Genomic DNA, 26889 nt, shown 5'->3' with positions numbered 1-26889 from the left:
GGATTGTTTTTCTGTCAATTGCAATACAAATGTTTTCAAAAACAGTTGAAGAATTTATGCAAAATGTCTTTTTTTAATTAAGAAATATTAAAGTGCATTGTTGGCTGCAATAGTAGCTTGGTCCGCTAGTGGGCGCATTTGCCTTATTTTTTAATTGATAAACATCTTATTTGCCACACATTAACACAGTAATTTACCAGATTGTCTAATTGTCAGAGAGTCCTGATATAATTCCACAAATCCCATGTGAAAGTGGATAATCAAGTCATCTACAACATGTGTCCATTAATAGAAGCAAAGCTAAAATAAACTATTATATAAAAACTTCAACATTTATAGAATTGGCAGCTGGAAAGTATAAGTTGATGTACTAACATTACTAAAACTGAAATAATTCTAAATGAAAATATTAGATTAAAAAATACATATTAAAAACAACATAAAACTTATATATAATATATATGAATGAATAATACAATAGTGTATATAAACTAACTGATTCCTGGTTGTTTGCATAATGGTTATGCAAGGATTTATCAGAACGTTACTGTCGTCTCTTACACAGTAATATCACTCATTTCTTTCACATGCATGCATATACTCACTTTGCACAAAAAGTATACTTATATTTTATAGTATTAGGTATTTTAAGTTTAATTAACTACACCAGAAGTGTGAACCAAATGCAAATGATATAGAATCAATCCGTGAAAGATCTTGTGATGAGAGAAATCTGAACACAGTTCTTTATTAAAGCTCAGTTTGCATTATACAAATATCAGTTTCAAACTGCATGCGGTGGCTTGGTCTGAGGCACAATACTAAGGTAAAACAGCATTGTTCAAGTTTAGACAAAAAAACTAAACAAAGAAGGGGGAGGGGGAATCAACATAGAATTGCATAAATTAAACTGAATATCATATAATATTGCAGTTTACCACTAGGAATTTAAACGTGTTAGTTGTATTTTTAATAGACAAGTAAAATATACACATGATAAAGGAGACACTGAGAAAAAGACATTAAAAACAAGATTTGCAATTAAGAAAAAAAAGGAAGTTCATCTTGCATTGAGTTTTTTGCTATCGTGACAACAGAAAGTTTTGAAATTAAATCTTTGAAGACAATAAATACCAAGCATGTTATTCATATCACAACAATTCTCTACATCATAAATTAGACAGAGGGCTGGACGCAGATCTCCATTTGAGCCCAATCAAAGCCCCTTCTCTCTATACATAAGAACACGCTTCTGTTAAAGGAGTGGAATATTAATAATGAGGCCACACACAGGAGGACTGACTCAAGTTATTGACAGTAACTCGTGGTCCAAATTCAGTTAAGCCCAACTTAGCTCAAAAGGACTTGGCGTACTTTGCGGGATGAAGCTGTGGCCCTCAGCTTGTGTCCTGTCAATCACCTATTCTTCCTCCCTCAGTAAATCTCCTTTCATTTGCCTTTGGAAACACTATTGCTCTACCTAGCACAAAAAAAAAAAAATACCAAGGCCTTTATTGGTGAAAATAAGTACATTGTTGATCTTACGTGCTTATAAGACCAGCCCAGGCAAACTCAACTATGGTGATGAAAAATGCAAACATCAAAAATTACACATTTTCTCACTTCTCGCTATTCAAATAATGTCAATAATCTTTTTCTGGAAAAGACAGAAGAAAATAATGCAGCATCAAATAAAGTCGCATCCCTGAAAAACAAAGTAACCGAAAGGGGAAAAAAAAAAAAAAGTTAAAACAGGCACAAATTTCAGGAGGCCTCCAGATTAGGAGTCTCCTTCACAGCAAAACCTCTGTGATAAACCAACCCGTCCACAGCGTTAAGAGTGGCATTTAGCAAACTGTCTGATCTCATCTGTATTTGGCAAATAAACATCGATTGGTCATGTTTAAGGAGCTACTAATGCTAGTCTTTACCTGCCACTTCCATAGAAGAGTTCAGGTAAGAAATCCAAACCGAAATCAACACTGCACAAACTAAGTTAGCGAAAACAGGCTTATCTTAAAGGCAAAAAGCAGCAACACTTGGAACGTAACCCTTGAACGAGTGGATTTGCTTAAAAAAAAAAAAAAAAATCTTTCTTCGTGTCACGCTGCACATGGACAGTCAACTGCCCTAAAATGAGCTTAGACCTTCAGTGACTACAACAGAAACTACGGAGGAGTGACCTGTCACAATGCATTAAACACAGAGAGCTGATGATAAAAAGCACAAAACAAAAAAGTCAAAGTCCTTAAGTCAATGTATCATCATTATTATCATCAGTGATGAGGATAACAACAATAACAACACTTATAATACCAATATTACAACCGACCCCAGATAATGAGGCGTAACTGAAGTAGCGTTGTCAGTTAAGCGCCAATCACAGTACAACCTGCCATTGTAGGGAATGTTCCGGTCTCAATGGGACAATGACAGGGCGGCGTGCCTAAAGGGGGTGGAGAAAAAGGGTTTGGGGGGAATGTAGCAGTACTGGGAAAGGGGGAGGTAGAAGAGGAGTCGACAAGGATAAATTTAGAAGGTACAAAAGTCCACGGTTCTACTCCCACTCGGTGGTTCCTGGTGGTTTGGACGTCAGGTCATACATCACTCTGGAGATGCCTGGGATTTTCTTGATCTCGTTTACCATCTTGAGAACCACCTGTGGCCAGGGAAGCATGAGTTAGTGTGTGGAAATGATGTAGGGTTTTAATGTGTGGATAGAGGATCTCTCACCTCTTCAGGGATTTGGTTGTCTGGAGTAGCGGCAATGCCGGTCATGAAGTCGCTGGTGATGAAGGTTCTGATGACGACGGACCGTCTGCAGGACGGCTGCTTCTGAAGCGGGTCGCGATCAAAGTGCAGTGGGGTGAGGATGACTGGCATCTGGCTGATCTTACTTGAGTAGCCTGGATATCAAGCAAAAATTGATACAAATATATATAATTTAATATATGATGTTGACAACTTATCTATTTAATAGATGTTAACGCGCATTGCGCTGAAACCCTATTGTAATTGTTAGAATGGCAGAGGATCAGAAATCTCCACGTAAAACTGATTGGGCCAAATCATAGAGAGTAGTACTCACACTAGTCTCGCGTAGCCAGACCTTCAGACTGACGGCTGAAGGTCTGGAATACATGTCTGCGTTCATTGGCCAAGGCCCGCCCATGAGGCCATTTGACCGACATGTCAAACAACCAATCATAGTTTGTTTCGTTTAGCTTCACGTTTCAGGGCGCGGAAATGTCGCCACAATAACAGTAATAAAACTTTAAATATTTCACATACTTTTTAAAATCCAGCGTTTAGTTGACCCTGATAAGCGTTCGTCGTCACATTTGTAAACACAACGGCTTTCTTCTTTTGTGAGGGGGTTTGGCGCCATGGCATCTTTGTTTCCCGGCAGACCGAAAATAAACACGACACTCGCGTCTCCCGGAAATCCGGTTTAATTCAACCAGTCAGATGACGACTTCGACATTCCTGAAATGTTTCCAGAAAAGTGTGCCATATGCATCAGACGTTTAGCCAACGGTCCGTGGGTGTGACGTCTGAGGCTGAGACTATACTCACACAGTCTACGATGTAATCAAGGCTCACCCCAGTTGGCCTGACGGGGGCGCTACAGCGATCAAAAGTACAAATCACTCATGACTCCTAAACCGTGAGTCACAGGCTTAAGTGTCTTATGTCTTTGGAATCCTAGGCTCACGCCGGACAAAACGCATACCTCAGATATTTTGGGGTAGTTTGGATTTTTTGAAAAATCTACTTTTGCGAGTTTGGTTTTTCGCCCAATCAAACCCAAACCAGAGCAGAAAGAGTCTCTGGAGAGTGAATCTCAGTAATTATGAAAAAAAGTTGAAAAGGGACGCCAAAACGTTCAAAAGGGGCAGGAACGCTTTTACTAAAATGGCTATAACTTTTGAACAGAAAACAGAGAGATCTTTGCCAAAAGAATGTATGTAAGAGCTGAATCTGAGGTAACATGAAAAACAATAAAAATCACGGAGCTTGGCCACTTGGTGTCACTATATTACAACAAAAATGGCTTTAACTACGCAACCATTTGTCCTATCAACACGATAATCGGTATGCAAGTCTTGGTCCTATCTATAAGGACATTTGTGTATCTCAAAAAACATGGTGACCATTGCCCGATGAAGTTTGAGCACCTATTAGACAAGCTTAATGAAGGTCGATCAGAAGGAAACTCGGTGGGCCTGTTTAACTCATGGCCCTAAAGGTCCATGAGAAATTTGAAAGAACTTGGCAACTGGGGCTATTGCATTTTTCAAGGGCATAAACGATCGTATATTGTGCAGTTTTTCACACATACACACAATATTCGTATCATATGATAGACCTCCTCATTCCAAACAACTTTGTCTTCAGAACCAATGGTGTCAATCAAATCGTTTGTTAAATGATTGAGATGATGTAAAAAACCTACTTTTGTAAACTAATCCTAGGTTTTGTGCTCAATCTGGAAAAAAAAACACTGCAGTGCAACTCTCTAGGTCAATAATTATCAAAAAATGTTGAAATTTACCCTTTAGGAAGCTATAATGGGGCCATTTAGAAAAGGGGCCTATCCAAATATACCCAAAAGCCTATTTAGCCTAAAAGAAAACGCAAAACTTCACAAAACCGAGTGAGCACATGGCGACAGGTGATTCTAAACGAGCATGCAAAGTTATAGAGAGATTGGACCACAGCTGGTGCTATAACAGACATAAATGTTAAAAATCATAAAAAAAAAGGTAAATTACCTGGATTTGCCAAAAATGCCATTTTAAATAATTTATTTAAGTGGTTACAGGCTTGCTAAATAATATATAATGTCTTTTCATATGCTTAAATGTTAACGCACTTGAACCCCAATAATCGTTCCTTGCAACTATATTTTTTATTTGAATAGTCCTTGTTAATTAAGATAACAGTCATGGATGTCAAATTATAACAGTACTAGGGTTGCGCAATAATGCCTATTTTCATATCGTCAGCCTGTAAGATCGCCGATACACGATAGTATGGGGGGGGGCAATTTTTTGATTATTTATGTATTTGTTTGCTTATTTATAAGATCATTTATTTACTTATTAGTCTACTTTTGTTTTAATTTACACTTTTATTTAAATATTAACGTAATTATTAATTATCACGTGGAATGACACATGAGAAATGAGGACAGTCTATCATTCTGACAAGGAGGATGGAGTTGGTGGGAAAGAAAAATGCCACATCGCCTATTTGGCAATATTTTGGGTTTACACCAGATTAAAAAGATGAGCCCGCTGATGTCACGCAGGCAGTTTGCAGACTTTGCTCGAAGGTTGTGCCGGTAAAAGAATCACAAACCACAAACATGTATGTACATTTGCGTGGCCACCACCCTGCCGAGGCTGCTAAACTAGCGCCAAGAGAAGGCGCGATTAGCAAAGATCGAAGTCAGCCATCAATCATCGGAGCTTTTGCAAAAAGCCCAAAGTACAAAAGAAACAGTGAAAGGTGGGCTCAGTGCACTGCAGCTGTATCGAAGTACATTGTGAAGGAAATGGTCTCCTATCATACAGTCGAGAAAGCAAGCTTTAAAGACCTGCTCCAAACCTTTGCCGGGGCGCAAGTACTTCACCGAAACAGCTATCCCAAACTTGTACAATGAAACTAGGGACATCATTGCTAAAGATCTGAAAGCTGCTTGTTGCTTTGACCACAGACATGTGGTCAAGCATAAACATGACCCCCTATATGTCTGTGACAGTCCATTATATTTCGGAGGATTGGAAGTTAGAAGCAAAATGCCTGGAAACAACATTTATTCCGGAGAATCACACTGCAGAGGTACTGGCTGAGGCGTGCAATGCAATGCAAGACTGGGACATAGAACAGAGTAAAATTTCATGCATTATAACTGACAACGGGGCCAATATTGTTGCAGCCATACGAGGGCTCGGATGGCCATGGCTGAACTGTTTTGGCCATAACTTGAATGTGGCAGTGAATTATTCACTACAAAAGGAGAAAACAAAAACTGATCGAGCTCTTGGAATCCGTCGCAATATTAACGCGGCATTTTCTCACAGCTGGAAGAGGCGACGAGAGCTCCGCAAGGCGCAGGAACAGCTAAATTTACCTTAATATATGCTGATAAGGGTACATAAATTATTATATTTTATTTGCTTAATATTTATCTTGTGGCACAACCATCTTAGTGAAAAATAAGAAAAATTACATTTTTGTCAGACTAGAAATAATACTTGTAAATCAAATATAATATTATTTAATTATAATAAATGATCACAACATTAACGATCGACGCCTAATTGTCATTTAATATGTTGTTATTGTAGGATTCTACAACTCGTTGGGGATCAACATATGCCATGTTAGTAAAAATTGTGGAACAGCTTCCTGCCATCAAAAGGGTTTTTGCTGATGACAAGAGCCGTCGAACACTCCCAAACGTGAGTGGCAGGACATTGCTGTACTAGAGGCTGTCAGGGATGGGTTGAAGCCTGTCGCAGAATTTACTGATATATAATCAGCTGAAAATTACGTGACAGTCTCATCTCTGCTGCCCATGCTGCAGCTAACAAAGGATATCCTGAAGGAGGAGGAGACTGATGTGGAGATGACGGCAGGAATTAAACGGAGGATTTTGGAGAAACTTGACTCGAAATATGACGACAGTACCCTCCAACTAATGCGCAAAGCTACCCTCCTTGACCCACGCTATAAGGGCGACCACATCGATGCCGCACAACTTGATGTGATCAAATCACAGCTTGAGGTTGAGATGGTGGCATACTGGAATGAAACAAATATGCCACCTGTACCCATCAGAGTGGAGGAAGAAGAAAAAGATGCGGCAGGTACGTCATCAGGTGAGAAACAGCCGGCTAAAAGGATCAAAACACTGGGTCGTCTTCTTGGCAGAGCAAAGCCGTCTATGTCCACATCCACACCTGTAGACCAGCGAGCAAAATCTGAAATCACGTCTTACTTGCAAGAGGATGTAATTGATGGTGATGACAAGCCACTGGGACTGGTGGAAAGAAAATGGATGCCGGTTTTCCTTTAATGGCAAACCTGGCAAAAAAATACCTGTGTGTTACCGCAACTAGCACCCCTTCAGAGCGTGTGTTTAGCGCAGCCGGCAACATAATTACTCCCCTTCGCAGCCTACTCAAACCAGAAAAAGTTAACCAGCTTGTTTTTTTGGCAAAAAATCTGTAGACGGAACCATTACTCTTGCATCGTAAACAGTCATATTGTTTTAAATCTGTAAGCAATGTAACTAAGATGGCATTATTTTAGTTCTTGGTTATTTATTTATTTTTTTGCTTTTTGTTTATTGAAACGTGTTTGGCTACTAGCGACAAGATAAACACTCTTTTATGTTAAATATGTTAAACAAGTTGGAGTTTGAAATAAACCTGCTTTTCATTTTCATGGCCGACTGATTATTGTGCATTTATTCTGAATACGCATCATACATTTGCGGCTTGCAAGGAATACATATCAGGCATGTGATTGGCTAAGGACAAAAAAGCAGGAAAATATACTAAGACAACCCCCCCCGCCGATCAAACTGGTGGCGGATCTATATGGATAGTAAAGTAGGACCCATAACAACTTCTTTGAACAAAAAAATACATTTTAATTTATTTAACATGCAACTTTTTTTGTACAGTATGACACATAACTTATTTGGTGGATGTGTAACAGTGGGAATCAAAAGCAAGTGTCTTGTCCACTGCTCCATCACCACCTCTCTCTATAACAACAACCATGAGGCACACACACGCGGTCTCTTGCTCTCTCTCACCTCTGTCATTCACGCGCTACGCGGTTTGGAGAACAGTCTCTGTCTCGCGGGCGCACTCACTCCCTCGCTCTAGGGGGGAGTGAATGTCCAGCGCTCTCTCCACCCTCAATACCATGACTGAGGTGCCCTTGAGCAAGGCACCGAACCCCCAACTGCTCCCCGGGCGCCGCAGCATAAATGGCTGCCCACTGCTCCGGGTGTGTGTGTGTGTGTGTGTTCACTGCTGTGTGTGTGCATGTTGGATGGGTTAAATGCAGAGCACAAATTCTGAGTATGGGTCACCATACTTGGCAGTATGTCACTTCACTTCACTTCTAATTCTTAAAAAACAAAAACAAAACTAGCTTTTCTAATCTTTTTGCATTTCATCTGTTTTCTTTTTATTCATTATAAAATTAACAAAGGCAAAAAAGGCCTCTAACGCTAGCTTGCTCTATTCTTTTTCTAGAAAAAAAACAAAAAAAACATTGCTACATGTACTGCGTTAAGCTAACTGAGACTTCTCATAGCACTTGCATATCATTGCTCTTTTGTTGATTTTGATTGCTTCCATTGTCCTCATTTGTAAGTCACTTTGGATAAATGACTAAATGTAAATATATCAAAGCAAAATAAAAGAGCTATACAAACTGTTAATACGTTGTAGTGCTGGGTGGTAGGATGACCCCCACAAAGCCCCCACCCCCTGTATATTCTTCTTTACTTGACAGGGCTTAATATTATAAACATAAAATATAACCATTGCATAAAAACAAATGTACTATTTATAAAAATTTACTGATGAAACATTAACAATTTTCTTTTCATTGGCAATGTGGTGCACAACAGATGCTTAGGCTGGTTAAATTTTAAACATGGATGCAAAAATTGAGAAATTGTTTGATATTCCTAATTAATATTACTTTGAGAAGTTCATTCTACCACACAATATAGCAATATATTTCTGTCATAATTTCTGTCAGAGTTAAAACGAACTTTTATTTTGGCGGATTGTAGTGAAGAGCTTTGAGTTTGCGTGTGTATCTGACGATAGTTTTCTCAGTGAAATGGAGATATCTTGGTGCAGTGACTCGGATGAAGTCGGAGATGAAGTTCATGTCCTCATATAGTGAGACGGCCGAGCGTCATGCGTACTTGAGTATGTGTAGTAGTTAACACTGCAGCGCTCATTCACAGAGACGTGCAGAACACGCAGATGTCAGGATAAAGGTTTTTTTCGCTTTACAGACAATCGTGACTTTATCGTGACTTGATACTTTGTTGGCCTTTGATTTTTTTTTTTTCTCCATCTCTGCACCGCTATGTCACGGCATTTGAAAAATACACCACCCAGCACTAATTCTCATTTAGGATGTATTAAGAGAAAACAGTTTTCCTAACTTTACAACACAATAAGTAAATATTACTTTAAATAAAACTTAGCAACAGAACTTTGCTTTCGATTCTTGTGGCGAGCGGATTTGAGATGTTCCAGTGCCGTCTGTCGCCTCAAGTAATCGACGGAGTGCTGACAGGATTTACAGAACATCATTCCCCCATCCTCATAAAAGTCATTACCAAATTCTTTTGCTCTGTCCCGTGCCGTAATTTTTGCAGACAGGTGATGCTTTTTCAACTCTTACGCGGTTAGTTTTATTTTGGACATTTTATATGTGATATTGTTCATATGCTGCACTCTCACATACGTCACGTCAAACAGCGCAACTTCAAACGCGCACGCGCGCATTGACGGTTACCATGAGATGCCCCCCCCCCCTTTTTTTTTTTTTTTTTTACAGATCTGCATGATTCACATAGGTCACATTTTCAGGTCGTAAAATCCGGAATTCCGGATTAATCCGGAAAAATCACATCCCTGACATATGACGATTTTTAAAAGAGAATCACTCCTCTTTGAAAACGTATTACAAGCGACTTTAAAACTAAATTTCCTTCATTCACAAATTATGTCAAGCCTGCTTGTTATAAAGAGACATCATTCTTGTACAGCTGTTATTTTAGCCATGTTAAAAAAAACGGCAAAACTGCATTATTTTGTTTTGTTTTAGTTGCATAAAGTGTAAACAACAACAAAAATGTGATATTATTACATAATTTTGTATATTAACACTGATAAATTTATGTATGATTTTTTTAATATATTCCTCTGGTGTCTGGTGGGTGACGGTTACGCGACTATGACACTGTGAAACTATGCAAGGGCCAATGAATTGTACTTTGATAATAATAATTGCCTAATAATAATAAAAAAAAAAAAACAACTAGAAAATAAGCCGTATTATCGTAATTTTTATTAGCTATCGTTCATATGGCTGACTATCGTCGATAGACGATAGTATCGTCTATCGGCACAACCCTAAACAGTACAGAAGATAAACATTTTTTTAAAAATAAATAAATATTGATATCATGTCAATAATGCACATATGATAATTTCCCAAAACTGATTTAACATGCGTGCATCGTCGTTGTTTAAAGCACATTGGTTTAACAATATAGGACTCTCATTAATGACGTCACCAACAGGTGGTGGTGTAATAACTTATGCTAACTTATGCTAATTAACTGATTTGAGATCTCAGAGATGCTGCTATAATGAACATGCCACTTGATGACTACCTCACTGCCCGTCATTTTGCTTTATTTGATGTTTATTTCGTCACAGGTTCCCTCTTACGTCAAACTCCGGGGTTCCCTCAGGGACCATTCACACAGAACGCAACTTTGTGTCTAAAAATGCGAGATGCAGCGCTCAGGAATGTTTTTTTTTTTTTAAAAGTGCAGTGTAGAACTTGAGGGTCTCGAGACACGCTTTTGAGACGCGATTCAATTAACGACAACTATATTCAGTGACAGAGATATTTCTCTCCAAGCTCTTTTTTTTAAGGAACAAGTTGTGAAAAGTTACACAATTCAGGGTATCCGGACACAGCCACTATGAGCGCCTCATGTGCAATGCGCTGCAAACGACGAGAGACGCGAGCATAACAGTCATGCACGTCCGTCAAGCGCGTGTTTACATAGAAAAACAATGAAAATGGAATGGAAAACATTGGAATGGAAAAACACGTTCTGTGTGAATGGCCCCTTAGACACTCAACCCCCCCAAAAAAAAAAAAAGTGGGCGGTTTTTGAATTCCATAAAAAAGGGTTTTAGGATTATGTCACCCAAAAATGAAAATTGTCATCACTTACTCACTTGTTCCAAATCTATATTAGATTCTTTCTTCTGTTGAACACAAAGATTTTTTGAAGAATGTGGGTAACAGCTACAGAAAAAAAGAAACTTGTAAAGGTTTGGAACAACTTGAGGGTGAGTAAAAGAACTTTAATTTTTGCGTGAAATATCCTGTTAAGGCCCTTTCACACCAAGGATGATATGTATAGAATTAACTATAAAGTTAAGAATTAATTATAAAAGAAACTATATTGTTGGGATCACTTTCAGAATTTTTTTTTCCAAGCTAAAATAAAAAAATCCATGCGACTTTATAGAACTTGAGTATTCAATCCTCAGACTGTTATCATCCATTGGTATGGATGTTAATGTTGTTATGTGAATGGCCTTTAGACACCCCAGTCTACAGGAAGTGCCGACTAACAGAAGGCTGTTGTTACTGTATAATGTCTTCAATCTTGTTTTGTTAACAAAAAAATTGTGAGAATATCGAATTGTGAAATCAAAGTCATGAATCGAATCGTGAGTGAATTGTTACATCCCTATTTATTTGTAGATATACTCTAGGTTCTGTTAGACAAAACATTTGAACAGTCAAAACTGTATAAAAAACAGAAATCAAACTCTTACAACAGTAATGTTTGCTGCCTTTGACTAATGTTGTCCAACCAAGCAGATTTTCCCCAGAGATGTTAGTGTGGTGAAAGTGTTTACACAGCTCTCGCAGTAGCCATAGCTGTGGTGGGAATGTTTACACACATAAAGGTTATGATAATAATGAAGCAGACAGCAGAGGCAGCCAGCTCTTACCGGACTCTCTTAAAATGGAGTGTGCTACAAAGTCTGCCTGTCTTAGCGTGCTGAGTACACCAGTGGTCAGGAAGGTGGGCGTGATGTCAGTGGGCGGCTCCTTTACGTGTGACCCGAAAATGTAAACAACTCTGAAAAGGAAGAGATGAACAAGGTTGAAAAAGGAAAAACCTTTATTTACATTAGAGACCAAATAAGACACATATTAAAGGACTTTTACTTGACACAATGTGACAACTGTTGTACACTACAGTTCAAAAGTTCATTGTTGGTATAATTTTTAAATGTTTTTGAAAGCTTAAATCTCACCAAGTATCAAAACTGATAAAACTAAAGACTCTTCAGAGATATGAAGGATGCAATAGCTTAGCATAGATCATTGAATCGGATTTGATACCCAGCTAGGTAACTAGTTATGATATATCCGATTCCATGATCTATGCTAAGCTAAGCTAAAAGTTCTACTGCCAGACCCAGAGATCGGCTGAATGAATTCAAAAACGGTAAAGCTCAACTGTATAACTCCAGGGGAGTTGTAAAATTAGCCTGTTTTCAAAAATGTGGAGTGTTCATTTAAGCCCCGTTCACACTAGCAGCGACAAAACCCTTTAACATGAGATTGGCAGAAATTTTTTAATTTGATTGTGTTTCTCCAACCCTGTATTTTCTGTTTTGTCTTTTTGCTATTTCAGCATCTAAAGCTATCAAAAACTGAGTTGGAATAATACAAGAGCAAACTGAGGCGAAAAATCCTACATGACGGTAAAAGTGTGATTAAGGTGTGTACACGTCTATACTGCACTTCGATAATGTGACTAAAATAGGAATACTCCACATGTCTTAATTCAATTTGTGTTTACTACGAGTATGACTTTAGCCAGATTAAGGTAATCAAAAATCTCTGTTTACATGGTAGATTCTTAATCAGAATACTGTCTTAATCGTGTTAAAATCGGAATATTGTTGTCCATGTAAACATAGTGACATTTAGCATCAATCAGTTACATCTAAACAAATAATTTGTAACTAAACAAGCACAAGGGATTTGAGAGAGTCCGTCAATGGGGATGATTATCAGTGAATAAGTTCCTCACATGCTTGATGGAAAGACGACTGAAGCAAAGAGTCAACCTGATGGCGTTACCTGTTGATGGAGTGACAGATCCGAGGGATGAGTCTGGCCAGGAACATCAGCGAATCCCAGTGAGGGGCCTCTTTACTGCTCACCCCACAAACATAACTGTATGATCGGGAGTCACCCTGTACACAGATTATATGGAATCAGCATTAGAACATCTCTAGAAAGGCTCCACATTTGTGCAGAATGAGTACATTCTAACTGTGGAGAAGACACCAACTGTTAAATTATTATCCGTTAACGACAACAGATCTTAACAACATGCATAAATACAGCGCACGTCTGCACGGTATATAAAACATTTTGCCACCCTGCGTGTCAGCATGTCCCAGCTCAGAGTCTGGAGACCATGGTAATTTTAGCACAGCGTGGTATAGCAGTAAGCCGTCTGTTAGTGGAACACCCAGCCATGCATCATCAACCAATGTGGTGAGACGCTGACTGCCTCTGTCTGGACGCATTCTGTCTAATGACTTCATCTCACAGACGTAAACCAGCCCCCTCTGGCACTATGATTGAAAACCTGTCTATAAATACAAACATCATGAGATCCGCACACTGCAGCAGAGGAGCGATCACGCTATATGCTTATATACAGACTGTGTTGCACTGACAGTACTGCTCTTTGACATTTTCATTACTACAAATAACATCAACTGAACACAGCAATAGAAAGGGAATAAACAACACTGTGTGTTTCAATAGAACTGTGTGTTTGAACGGCTAACCACAAAAATTTAGACACAGGAAAATGTCATCAGACAATGATTGGTGCTATGCAGCCAGACAGGTCGTCCTGTCTTCCAGACAGAAGAGTTTGTCATTTGAGACAAATTTCACCTCAAACAAGTGAACAGTCACAGTCACAGTAACAACAGTGACAAACAGTTATTTTAGTACTATTTATATAATATTATTTAGTATATTTTAACATTTTTAATTAGTTTAATTATTTAGTTTTCAGTTAAGTACTTTTGTAATGTACATTTTTATTAGCTTGAATCTTTTTTAAATATATTTCTGTTTATTTAATACTCCAACTTAAGCTTATCCAGTTTGTTGCCAAGGAAACATTATATATTTTAAGTTTTACACTTAATATTCATTTCAATAACGTTTAATAGTTTTAGTTGTAGATCATGACATTGGCACTAACAACAATTAAAATGGCAGCTGAGGGGAAACAACACAGACCTGGTAATTATGTGCTTTCCAAAAAGGTTTCCCAAACTCTCCCATCATGCCTTATAACAAATGCGTTAAAAATCATGTATTCAGATAAATGAAGACTTGAGTGAAATAACCTAATAAAAGAAGTTTTATATGTTGAAATGTTTATATGCCAATGTTGAGCTCACATGACCGGTCAAATACTGTATTCTCTTTATCTATGTAACTCCATTATTGGACACTTTTGCATGTGGAATAAATCAATTATGGCTGACTGCTGAGTGCATTTCTGCAATGGCATCTGTAAACGAAAACTAGATGTCAGCATAAGACCAAGGTGGCTGACATATCTGCCAGTGCACAAAAAATTAAGCAAATAATTCTTATGCTCACATTATAAACAAATATGTCTGAATGTGACATGAAAGCAATGGCAGACAACGATGCTTACCTGAACACCGACAGTTTTAATTGGCAGCAGAAAGGCATTTAGTGAATGAAGGCTGGTGATCTGCATGAGTTTCTCTTCCTCCTCATCTGATATGCATGACTTCACTCTCTGAAGAAGGGTATGAGGCTGAATGGATTGACATCAAAAGGATTGAGATTTTATAGCATGCCATATATAATCCAGAGGAAACTCTGGAACGACTGTGTGCTTTCAAGTATCCACTTTCAACTTAATCAGCAAATTTACAGACTTTTAAATTGAGAAAGATCAATTATTTAAGGTCAGTGTCAATAATTCAGCCAAGAAATAAGCAATGTTTAAACTCGCGCACACACACCTTTTTGATGCTGGCAGAGAAGTCTGTGATGATTTTTAGGATGTTGTTGGTCTCGCCGTAGTCTTTACAGATGTAAGGCTCGTCGGCGCAGATCACTCTAATGGCAAGGCCTGGACCTGCAACACACATTACACACATTTCAGCAAAGCACACACATTAGTTCAATACACATGCAATACACATCACACACATCGTCATTAGTCGCAATTAATCTGTACATGTGCCTCATACATTTAAAACATACTACCCTTCTAAAGTTTGGGCTTTACAGTATATGTTTTTTTTTTTCTCCCAAAGGAAGGTTGCATTTACTGAATAAAAAATAAATAAAACCGTAATCTTGTGAAATATTCAAATGTATTTATTAATTAATTTATTTTTTGTAATAGCAAAGCTAAATAATCAGCAGCCACATGATCCTTCAGAAATCATTCGAACAGGCGGATTTGATGCTCAAACTCTTTAAAAAAATATCATCGTCAAAAACTGTTGTGCTGCTTAATATTTGTGTGGAAACCATTAAACATTTTTTTCAAGATTTTTTGATGAATAGAAAGTTCAAATAGTTTTTTTTTGTGTGTCACATACTTAATTTAATGCATCGCTGAATAAAACACAAATCTCCAAACTTTTGACTACTAATGTGTGCTTGTATAGATGTGCGTACTTTTATGATTAAAAATAATCATTAAATTTTTTCAATACTAAACACCTACTACATGTAGTTGTTTTTGCCCTTTTTGACACTAATTTATGGTTATGTACAGGAAATGATAGGGAGTTAAAATCCAGTAAGTCCACATGAAGTCCACATAAACATCAAGGCTCAGTGTATTATAATATTTTTCCCAACTGATAGTCCTGGTCTCTAACACATTGAAGCATTTAAATAGTTTAAGTTGTTAGGCACATTCCAAAAAAAAACTACCCAACAACTCGCAATTCGTTTTAACTAAAGGCCGGGACACACCAAGATGGCTTCAAAGAACTAACTACCTCGTGTCGGCAGCGTCTGGGCAAAAAGCCTGCGCTTGAACACTCAGACTATAACCTGCGTGAGCGGAATTAACTGTCTATATCAGCAGCTAACAAACGTATATATTCATCATTTAAAGCTGTAATCCGTAACTTTCTTTGGTACAAATTATCCAAAATCAGTATTTGAGCAAGTACATAATCAGCCAGTGTTCAAAACTATTGCCTTACTTTAGCGCGATTCACAACGGTTAGCTTATAATAATGTTTTCTAATTTGAGTGGTACTAATTTGAGCATGCGGCCACGTTACGTCACATCTATAAACAAAGAAGTTGTCCCAGATGAAATTCGAACGGTATGACAATAAGAGATTAGACTATACAGAAACTGAAATCTACACTACACACATTCACGCAATGCTAATGTTGTTAACATTAATAATTTGAAAATAAAGTATAACAATAATAATAATTTGCGTGGTTTGATGTGATATGAGCTAATCGATCATTAGATTAAATCACCATCCCAAAACACCCGATGTACTTGTTACATCGTTAGAAGAATGGCATCTACGCTAATATTAGTCTGTTTCTTTCTTATTCCGAGGTCACCGTAGCCACCCAGATCCACTCCGTATCCAGATCAGACGCTCACTGCAGCCACCCGGATCCAGTCCGAATCCAGATCAGATGGTGGATCAGCACCTAGAGATGACCTCTACAGCCAAGACACCTAGTTGAGCCCCAGAGACTGATCCCCAGTGAAGACCCGGTCTCCAAGACGGCCATCGGGACAAGACCACAGGAACCAGATGAGTCCTTTGCACAATCTGATTCTGCTTTAGCCTAGATTTAAACTGCTGATTTTGTCTGGCCAGAGGACAATGACACTATTTTGACAAACTATTTCCATGTCTAAATACTGTAAAGCCAATGTAAAGCAGCTTTGACACAATTTGCATTGTTAAAAGCGCTATACAAATAATACTGACTTGACATTGGTAGCACGATTTATTGTAATGCTTTTTTCCTCAGTTGGTCAGAACAAATGTGGCAGACTTGTTACTTGTTCAGATGACAATATATGGTGAAAATTCTTATTTGGGTCATATATTCCAAGAAGTAGGCTACAATCTGTGATTTGCGAAGTGAATATCCACACCGGTGCAGTGACTGACAGCCACACATTCACCTCAAAACATTAGATTTATCTGTGCTGGAGCCATGCTGGCGCACAACCCACACAAGGATTGATTCTGCAATCAGCTGCAATTGCAGGTTTTCAAACAGAGATGGCGACAAAGAGGCAAAATTTACGGACTGCAGCTTTAAAATAAGAAACCGAAACAAAGATATACAAGATATACAAACGTAAACAAAACAGCACTTGCTTACCATTTTTAATATCAGTTATTTTGATAACTTTGTTCATTTTAAGCGGCTCATGTTGTTATGAAATTATTCGTATATTGGAATGCTTAGGTAAGATCCCGTAACATTAGAACAGCCTTCTGCCTTCATTTACTTTCTAGTTTTCGTCACTTTCACTTTAATTCTCGGGCACTGACTCATTTGCTGAACTGAACGTCCAATCAAGAGTTCTCACTCTCGCCGACGGCCCCGACACCAATTCAACATGTTGAATCGGGCAAACTGCCACCGACGAGTGGAACACACCAAACAAACTAGCCCAACAGATGCTCGCCGATGGCCCGACGTTGGCATGGTGTGTCCCAGGCTTAATTATTCGTGAAACTGAACCAAATTCATTTTTAATTAGGCAGAAAAAGGGATATGAATGTTTCTGATGATCTTACCAGGGAAGGGGTGTCGGGAGACGATTTCTTCAGGGAGCCCCAGCTCTCGACCTAGTGCCCTCACTTCATCCTTATGGAAATCCTTCAGCGGTTCAATTACTTTACCCTGAAGGACAAGACGTTCAGAAGAACCAGCAAACAACTGTTAGGATCAAGCCTTAACTGAGTTCCTCTAACTTGAAGAGACTCCCTATTGTGCGCCTCTATTCTGGCACACTGCAGGGGGCCCCGAGTATACTACAGCCAAATATATAATAAAACCACTTTCTCAGCTTGAGTGTTGACAAAAACTGTTAAACTGCATAAATACAGAAAAAAAATATTTTATATTATTATGTCTTTTATATTATAGATAAAGTGAAGAGTTACATGACTTTCATATGATGCAATTTCAAGTTTTTCTTTCTCTTTGGAGTGTTACAAGCTCATTATGCATAGATAAGATCCCTGAAGTTGCAAAGACTAAAGTCTCAAAACCAAAGAGATATTCTTTATCAAAGTTAAGACTCTGCCACGCCCCCCTAAAATGGATCATTCAAACATTCAAACATAATTCTGACTTAGCTATGACAATCTGGTGCCTCTGAATCAGTAACTGTATGTTTTGTTATTAGTTTAATTATTTTCTATAGACTGTTCAAATGCGGAGTTGCACGTCATGTGTGTACGTGTACGCGCGTGTGTGTGTGTGTGTGAGAGAGAGGGAGAGAGAGGGATGTCACATCACAGTGGAGTCAGCGGTCTTAATCGTGGCTTGTGTGCAAACTCATATGAGCTTTATCACTGCGTCTGTCACGCGACTCTGTTCCCCTCTCGGGCTTGAACTAATGGTAAAACTAAGGACAGTATTAACTGTCTTTACTTTTATTTTCAAAGCTGAAGCTATGGAATGGGGCGTTACATTTCCGTCGAGTGCTTGTGGTGTTCGGCCAATCACAATCCACTGTGCCAATTGGACAATCAGCGCAGACTGCACTTGTCGGAAGGAGGGACTTTGCAGAAAACGGAGCGTTTGAGAGAGGCGGGGCATAGAGGACCTACAATAATGTACAGTATTTGAAAAATAATGTGTTTTATTAAACATTAAAGCATGTAAACATATTCTGTTACTCCAAATACACAAAATAATGATCTTTAAAAAAAGCATCATATGACCCCTTTAATGACAGGTTAGACCGTATTAGTATATGTTGCAAGCAGGACTCAAACCTGCAACTACAATGCTGGCACCATGTTAATCTTTACCTCATCTCTGAGTTTGCGGATGAGCTCTGTGTCGTTGTGGTGAGTTTTGATAACTTCGGCCTTCCCGCTAGCCAGGTGAGATGCACTCTCGATAAGGTCTGGCCTGAGCGTGCCTTGCGCCAAGAACACATCCTCTGGCTTCAGATTCATCTCTCCAATCACCTCATTTGCAACCTAAAAAGACAGCAAATCAGAGCCTCACTGTTCTGCTCCAAACTATAGTCCATCATCTGCTAAACATTCTCAGATCACTTCGTAACAAAAGGGACTTTAAATGCTCTATAATAGGTTTATTCTCCAGGAGAAGTCTTGTTTGATGTATACACAAGACATTTTAGGAGAATCAATACTGAAGTCAACAATTACCCACACTAACATCATTACAGCACCATCTGATAATAATGACATCATCAATTCAGTTACTGGTCGAAACAAGGTGTGGCACACAATCATCTAAAAAGCAGAGCTACACACTTTTACAAACGTATCCCCAATGATTTTCCGTTTCTCTTCTGGATTGGTGGTCATGTTGAGCGTTTTGCTGATGCGTTTCCTGGGTGTGCGATCCTCTTCTGATATTGGAAGGGTCGTTGTGCCGTTGTAAAAGGTGTGTGCAGCGTTTACAACTGTAAAGCAGAAAGAGTGACTTTTTAGTGAGTCTCAACACTGATGTATTTTACTTGTCATTCAAAGGGACAGTTCAGCCAAAAATAAAAATTTGAGTCAAAGAAAGTACATCGGGCAACACAAAATTAATACCCATGGCTCCTGATGCTATATAACTGTTTTATGAAACGAAACAATAGGTCTGTGCAAGAAACCTGAACATTATTTACAACATTATTACCAGAGATGCACCAAAATGAAAATTCTGGGCCGAAACAGAAAATTATGAAAATATATTCGAAAATATAATGGAAAATATATCGTCAGTAGCCATGGGTATTAATTTGTGTTGCTTGATATTCTTTCTTGACTCTCAAAGTAACGGTAGCCATTGGCTTTTATTTTATCAATCACAAAGCACCATAGTTTCACTTAATAAGTTTCTTTACTGTTCTACCTTAAAAAAAAAAGAAAAAAAAAAGTCACCTACATCTTGCATGGCCCGAGTAATTTAACAGCGAATTTTCACTTTTTTTGGAGAATAATCCCTTTAATATAGATAATAAATTATAATGCATACATCAAATAAATAAACTTCAATAATCAAAAGAAAGAACTATTTTATTGACCAGAGTACCAAAAGGAACCTTCTGAATATTACCTTTGAGTTTGATGCCGAGTTTAGTCAATGCCTCCTCGACACTTTGACTCTCTCTCTTTCTCATGAAGCCGTTGTCGATGTGAACAGCAATCACTTGCTCCTGATTTAGGGCTTTATTCAGCAGGGCCGTGCACACGGTGGAATCTACACCACCACTCAGTAACACCTGCACATATATAAACACACAGAGATCCTGACTCACTTCGGACTGTAACTGTAAACAAGACATCCAATAAACCCAAATGTTCAAATACACAGAATAAACAGTACAACAGAGATGGCTTTGGATAGAAAAACAAATAACATTACTATAATATTGTGCTCATTAATAGATTATAAATCCAATAAATCCCTCAGTTTATGCTCTAGAGTCTAGAGATAAGACCCAATTTGCAGAAGCTCAGGGAGGAAATCACCTTGCTTTAGGAAATAACACTAATTGGAATTTTTAATTAGTTGCCCACACACACACTTACACATCCTACCCAAGCACTGCCTGGAGCAACACAATTAATAGGAATTAAACAAATTAGAGTATTATGGCGCTAATCACACGTGCCTTTAACCAAACAAAAGGCCCTTCATAGATAGAGTAAGATCAGTATCTCATTGAGCGCACAATAACTGTAACATCCACCAAGTGCAAGTATTCGCGAACCAATAAAATCTAAGCTTTACTAAACATAGATATCTTAATTATTATAATTAGTGAATGATTCCTCTTTAAATGTGACATGTCTAATTTCTGTGCCACTAAAAGTGTTATTTTAGTATTATTTACCATTTTTGGGCCAGATTTACTAACAGCTTGCGGCAGCGCAAACCATCTTTTGGGATTAAAATAGTACTAGCACGATTTAGTAAAGACGCACAGCGAAGAATTAGCGCTGAAAAGGCGTGGGCAGTTATTTTTGCACCTGACCTTATTCAATATGCATTTCCCTTTCAGACGCAAAATTTACAGGAGGAAGGTATTAAAATGAATCACGCAACGCGATTTACTAAAGTTTACACTCGTCAAATTACTGGCATTTGCGCCATTATTTAACGGCCAAAAAAAAAACATGTCTTAAAGCAGTCGGTAATTTGCACTGCTCTTGGAAGATTACGCTAGTCAAAATTTATGGAGTTGCCCTTTAACGCTAATTTGCCATGTTTAGTAAATCTGGCCCATAGTATTTAATGTTTTTAATTAGCTTTTAGTTTTAGATTTTCGCTATTCATTTCAATTATATTTTTAGTCATTTTATGTATTTTGTCACCTTTTTTTTTTTTTTAAGTTGTTTAGCTTTACTTTTATTTCAATTTTAGTTTTAGTAATTCGACTCAAACTTGACAAAGCGAACTTAAGCTTTTCATCTAATATTTATATTTTAATTCAATTACAGAAACAATTGTTTATAGTTTTATTTAACAATATCAACATTTGTACTAGAATCACTAAACGCAATTGCAAAGATAGTGAAAGTTTCCTGAAACACACTCCCATCTGCCATTGGTCACTTAAAAAAAAATGTCACGGTTAACCTGTAAGTGATCAATGATCGTTTAAAAGATACTCACCAGAACTTTGGATTTGTCCACCTTCTCTGAGATCTCCCTGATGCAGTTCACCTGACGGTTCTGTACTGTAAAGTTACTGCTACAGCCCGCAATCTCAAACAGGAAGTTGCGTAGCATGTCCATTCCCCTCTCAGTCAGATCAACCTCCGGATGAAACTGAGTGCCGTAAAGTTTCTTCTGCTCATTAGCAATGGCTAAGACAGAAATGAAGACGGAAACGTCTTAAACCACAAACATCCACAAAGAATCTAGCACCAGTAACACTTTTACTGATACAAAGCATGTCTAGGAAATATTCTTCAGGTTGGCCTACCCACCGGCAACAATGTTTCCTGACTGTGCAACAACTTTGAATCCATCTGCTACTTTGTCAACACTGTCTCCATGTGTCAGCAGAACATGCTCCTCCTTTTGCAGCCCCCTTGAAACACACAAAAGGGTTTCAGCACAAGAAAACTATTAACTACTTTGCACATTTATAAATTGTAAATTTAAGGCTTGTACGACACACAGCGATAAAAAATAAAAGAAAAATCTGGCATAATAAAGGGACTTATACCTGAAGAGCGAGCAGGAACTGTCCAAAGTAATGTTGAAAACACCATCCTCCCTCACACTCTTCCTGTGTACTGTGCCTCCAAAAACTTTGTTCATCATCTGGCAAACATAAAAAAAAACATTTAGTGTTTTGACATACTATGTGTATTTTATGAGTTTTAAAAATTATGCACTATTGTCATATATATATATATATACATACATACATATATATATACATATATATATATATATATATATATATATATATATATATATATATATATATATATACACACACACTTTATCGTCATTTCAAATAAATGCTTTGAAATAAATGAAAAAAATTGTATCACAGTTCTTACAAAAATATGAATCAGCGCAACTGTTTTCAGCATTGATAATAATAAGAAATGGTTCCAGATTACCAAATCAGCATATTAGAATGATTTCTGAAGGATCATGTGACACTGAAGAGCTGAAAAATCAGCTTAACCATCACAGGAATAAATTAGATTCTAAAATGTATTAAAATAGAAAACAGCTATTTTTAATTGTAATAAAATTCACAATATTGCTGCTGTACTGTGTTTTTGATCAAACTAATGGAGCCTTGCTGAACATTAGAAACTTATAAAAAAAACAAAAAAACATGCCAAATTCAAACTTTTGATTGGTAGTGTATATAATCAATCACATTTTAGCATTATTATTATTATTATTGCTAATTCGTTTCTCACCTGCATTCCATAGCAGATTCCCAGAACTGGTTTTCCAATGGTGAATATGGCTGGATCAAACCAGGGTGCATCTTCAGCATAGACAGAGTTTGGCCCTCCGGATATAATAATGGCCCTAACATTGGAGACAATAATTTGATATACACATTATAAACCAATTTACATTAACCAAAATATAATTATAAAAATCCCAAGTGACTGAGAAAGATGGAAAGAGTCTGTCTGTCGGTTGAATCACTGAGACTAGGAAAGATCTAATGCAAAAGCCAGATCATCTAAGCCACTTATCTCTCCAACTTGTGGGTTATTCTGTCCTTCTATCAGCCACATTCTGAGTCTCTATGTTCACAGCTTCGGAAAACACAACGGCTTTGTTTCCTTTTATTTCCTCACAGGTGGAATGCACAGCACTCACACTGTGTTCTCTCAAGGACAGACAGACCAACAAAATAAACCAATATGACCATTTATCTTCAGCAACTGGTGCCTTATACATTTCTAGAATAGTTTTAGGTCTTAAAGGAGAAGCTGAGATTATAACTGTACAATAGCAAAATGTGTTTTCAGTCCCTGATAATGCTTTCAAAAAACTTTTGAATATAGAAAATTGTCTTTATTTATAATACCTAAAGTACGCAACGACTCTAATAAATCCTGATCACAATTTTTACTCTTAGCTATACCACATGACTGCTACTTAAATAAAACCTGAAACACAATGGAATAAAACACACCAATACCTAACATTTTAACTTTTGCCACCCAATATCAGCGTTTTCCCTATTAACCACAAAGTTTAAAGTTCCAAACAAAGAATACGTGCTGCAAGCAATGAAGGTAAATCATTCTAATGCCTTCTGCTTTTAAAGGAAGAAGGCCTTTGATTCACAGAATGTTAGTTCAGATACTAAACCCTGTCGGTTACCATATCAAGCATTTCTACTTTGCAATTCAATTAGGTTTCCCTGGCACTTTTTAACATGAGAACCAAACACCATCAACTACTACATCTATCTTGGCACCGGTGGGCTCACCTGAAACCCTGCTCTCTGATGGCGAAGGCTGGCGTCTCCAAAGGCAGAATCTCAGACTGGATAAACAGCTCTCGTACCCGCCTGTCAATCACTTTCCCGTACTGTGCTCCTGCGTCGAGGATCACCACAGCACCCTCGTAGGAACATAAACCATCTTTAGGCTCTCCGACGATATCCAGCTGCCGATGCACACACACAGATAGCACAATGAAGAACACACATTACGTAATTCCCCATGCTAAGCAAGTAAAATGCTACTAATTAAATTTGTGATGCATTTAAAGGCGCATGTGTGCATGTGACTGGAGACTAAAGATGTGCTGCTTCTGATGAAACAGTCACATGAGTCACGGCAAGGTGATGTCCGGTGTAGTGCATAAATCAATTACGGCCTGACCCTGCACATTGTGGTTTTAATGTAGTCATTTCCAAAAGTTTGTGGTATCAGGCATACTGATTAATTGGCAAATATTTGGTCATTTCAGTCCAGTTTGGTTATTTTACATAATATAATTATGGTCATCTTATTAAATGTGACCCTGGACCACAAAAGCAGTCTTAAGTCGCTGGGGTATATTTGTAGCAATAGCCAACAATACACTGTATGGGTCAAAATGATTGATTTTTCTTTTATGCCAAAAATCATTAGGATATTAAGTAAAGATCATGTTCCATGAAGATATTTTGTAAATTCCTTACCATAAATATAGCAAAACTTCATTTTTGATTAGTAATATGCATTGCTAAGAACTTAATTTGGACAACTTTAAAGGCAGTTTTTCTCAATATTTTGATTTTGTTTGCACCGTCAGATTCCAGATTTTCAAATACAGTAGACAGCATTTGAAGTGGATCAAAAAAGCTCATCAAAGTTGTCCTAAGACAAGAACGGGTTTTGTTTTTGTTTTAGGACAACTTTGATGAATGGTTTTGATCCACTTCGAATGTTGACTACTATAGTTGTATCTCAGCCAAATATTCCTACCCTAACAAACCATGCATCATTGGAGAGCTTATTTATTCAGCTTTCAGTTGCTGTATAAATCGCAATTAAAAAAAATAAAAAATACCCTAATGACTGGTTTTGTGGTCCAGGGTCACAAATATCAAATACAATTCCAAGCAGAAAAAAAAAAAAAAAAAAAAAAAAAATATATATATATATATATATATATATCTGGCTTGCTCAGTTGGGGACACTTCATTTCTAGCGATTATCATCAATTTGATTTCGCAGATACTATTTAAACTAAACTAAGCTAGACAATGACATCTCTGAATTCAATAATGAAATGCCTTTAACTGAAAATGGAGTGTTTAATCTTATTATTATACATTACTGACACGCTATCCTCCAGTTTTATACTGTTAAGTGCTTTGACACAATCTGTATTATTAAGCGTTATATAAATAAAGGTCAAAGATATATATACACATACATACATACATGCATACACAATATATAAGTTCTAAATAAAATGCTAATACAACTCATAAATTGATGCTTGAGGCAGAATAAACTTTTGAGCAATTCTTGGACATTAATCATAACTTTGTTCATTCTAAATAACTTCAGATCATCGAGATAAAAATAGATCACCCATTATATTAATAAAGACGAACAACATACATACTACAAAAGCATGCATCTCTCACTGTAGTTTATAAGTTATAGTTTTGGAAGTACGCAACGCTCCCACGTGGTTTGTAACACTGACTTTCTGACTGACTCCAGCACACACTCAAAACAGGAGAAAGCGCCGGTAAAATGCAACTAAAGTTATTTGATGAACACTTGAAAGAGTGCAAACATTAACTGGTAACGTTAGTCATTTAATATGCAAACATGACCCCATCTCCAGTGTGAAAATGCACTGGCCTGAAGCCCATATACAGCGCATAATAGCATGTTAACACAGACCAGTTCAACTTTTCAGTCTGCCCTAACGTAGCTTAAATGTATAAAGTATAAATCTTTTGTAGCTGCATGAAACTCAACAGCGTTTCACGGCTGGCTGTTCATTTCAGCCCCAGCTCTGAACCCTCATTAGCCATGGCATCTCAGCATGTCACATTGATTGTGGCTAACTAGCATTAGCTTTGAGCGCGCGAGCCCGGCTAACTGCATACACAAGAGCAAGCTCTGCGCGCGGATGAGCCTATGAGCTTCGCCTGGGGCATGCGATCATCTCACTATATCATAAACCATACCACGACATCATCCAGGTAGAGTGCTGTAGGCACGGACCGACAGTAAAAATTATCCATTACACCAAATATGCCTTAATAAATGTACAACAATGAACCAGTGCAATAAACCCCGGGTCCGCGGCGCGCTCTAAGTTTCCCAGCGCAGACAGGGCCGCGTGTGAACGGGGAGTACCGGTGGCGAGTACCGCTGATACGCACAAGGACGGGTAGAACAGTTTGGGTTGTGTACATGCTTAGGCCGGTTTACTGACCTTGCTATCCCCGTTACACAGCGCCATGAATGTGTGATGTGGAGCGGACACCCTTGTCTTGCCGTGTTTCTGTTGTAAGCGTGTTCTCTTCCGTGTGATCGCTGACGGTGTCACCCACTCGCCTGCTGCTGGCCGCTTACTACTACAGCTCCGTAGCTGCCTGCTCGCGGTGTGCTGATAGGGAGGAGTTAGACGTTCAGACTCAGAGAAAAGTTTCTGTTTGCTGGGGGCCTCCGGTGGGCATGAGAATCCTAATAAATTATTCATTTAGTACTTTTGAAGATTTGGGGAAAATATACCCAAATAAATTATGTTGAGATGATTTGACAA

At 37.9% G+C, this 26889-nt stretch overlaps 1 protein-coding gene across 1 annotated transcript; it reads right to left on the bottom strand.

Moving 5' to 3' along the window:
- Positions 1-707: 707 nt before the first annotated feature.
- On the bottom strand, positions 708-26726 carry LOC306843152 (GMP synthase [glutamine-hydrolyzing]-like). Its single transcript, XM_079374445.1, has 16 exons — positions 26560-26726; positions 24098-24276; positions 23064-23178; positions 22346-22443; positions 22104-22207; positions 21787-21980; positions 20224-20389; positions 19431-19582; positions 18957-19130; positions 17712-17817; positions 14919-15034; positions 14582-14707; positions 12967-13082; positions 11823-11953; positions 2734-2906; positions 708-2659 (listed from the first exon to the last, which is right to left on the bottom strand). Exons 1-16 carry the CDS (start codon positions 26584-26586, stop codon positions 2558-2560), a joined length of 2079 nt encoding a protein of 692 aa, XP_079230571.1. The 5' UTR covers positions 26587-26726; the 3' UTR covers positions 708-2557.
- Positions 26727-26889: the final 163 nt, after the last annotated feature.

Source organism: Barbus barbus (assembly GCF_936440315.1).
Source record: "Barbus barbus genome assembly, chromosome: 23".
NCBI lineage: Eukaryota > Metazoa > Chordata > Actinopteri > Cypriniformes > Cyprinidae > Barbus > Barbus barbus.
The sequence above is the reverse complement of the archived record's forward strand: the minus strand, read 5'-3'. Positions and strand labels throughout refer to the sequence as shown.

What these genes read in the sequence shown, in the direction of transcription:
- LOC306843152 (XM_079374445.1), bottom strand. Translation starts at nt 26,586, where the DNA reads ATGGCGCTGTGTAACGGGGATAGCAAG. An exon ending in GTCAGGAAACATTGTTGCCG is followed by an intron (nt 21,981 to 22,103) that starts GTGGGTAGGCCA and finishes TTTCTGTCTTAG; the next exon opens with CCATTGCTAATGAGCAGAAG. An exon ending in ATCTGTCACTCCATCAACAG is followed by an intron (nt 11,954 to 12,966) that starts GTAACGCCATCA and finishes CTTCCTTTTCAG; the next exon opens with AGTTGTTTACATTTTCGGGT.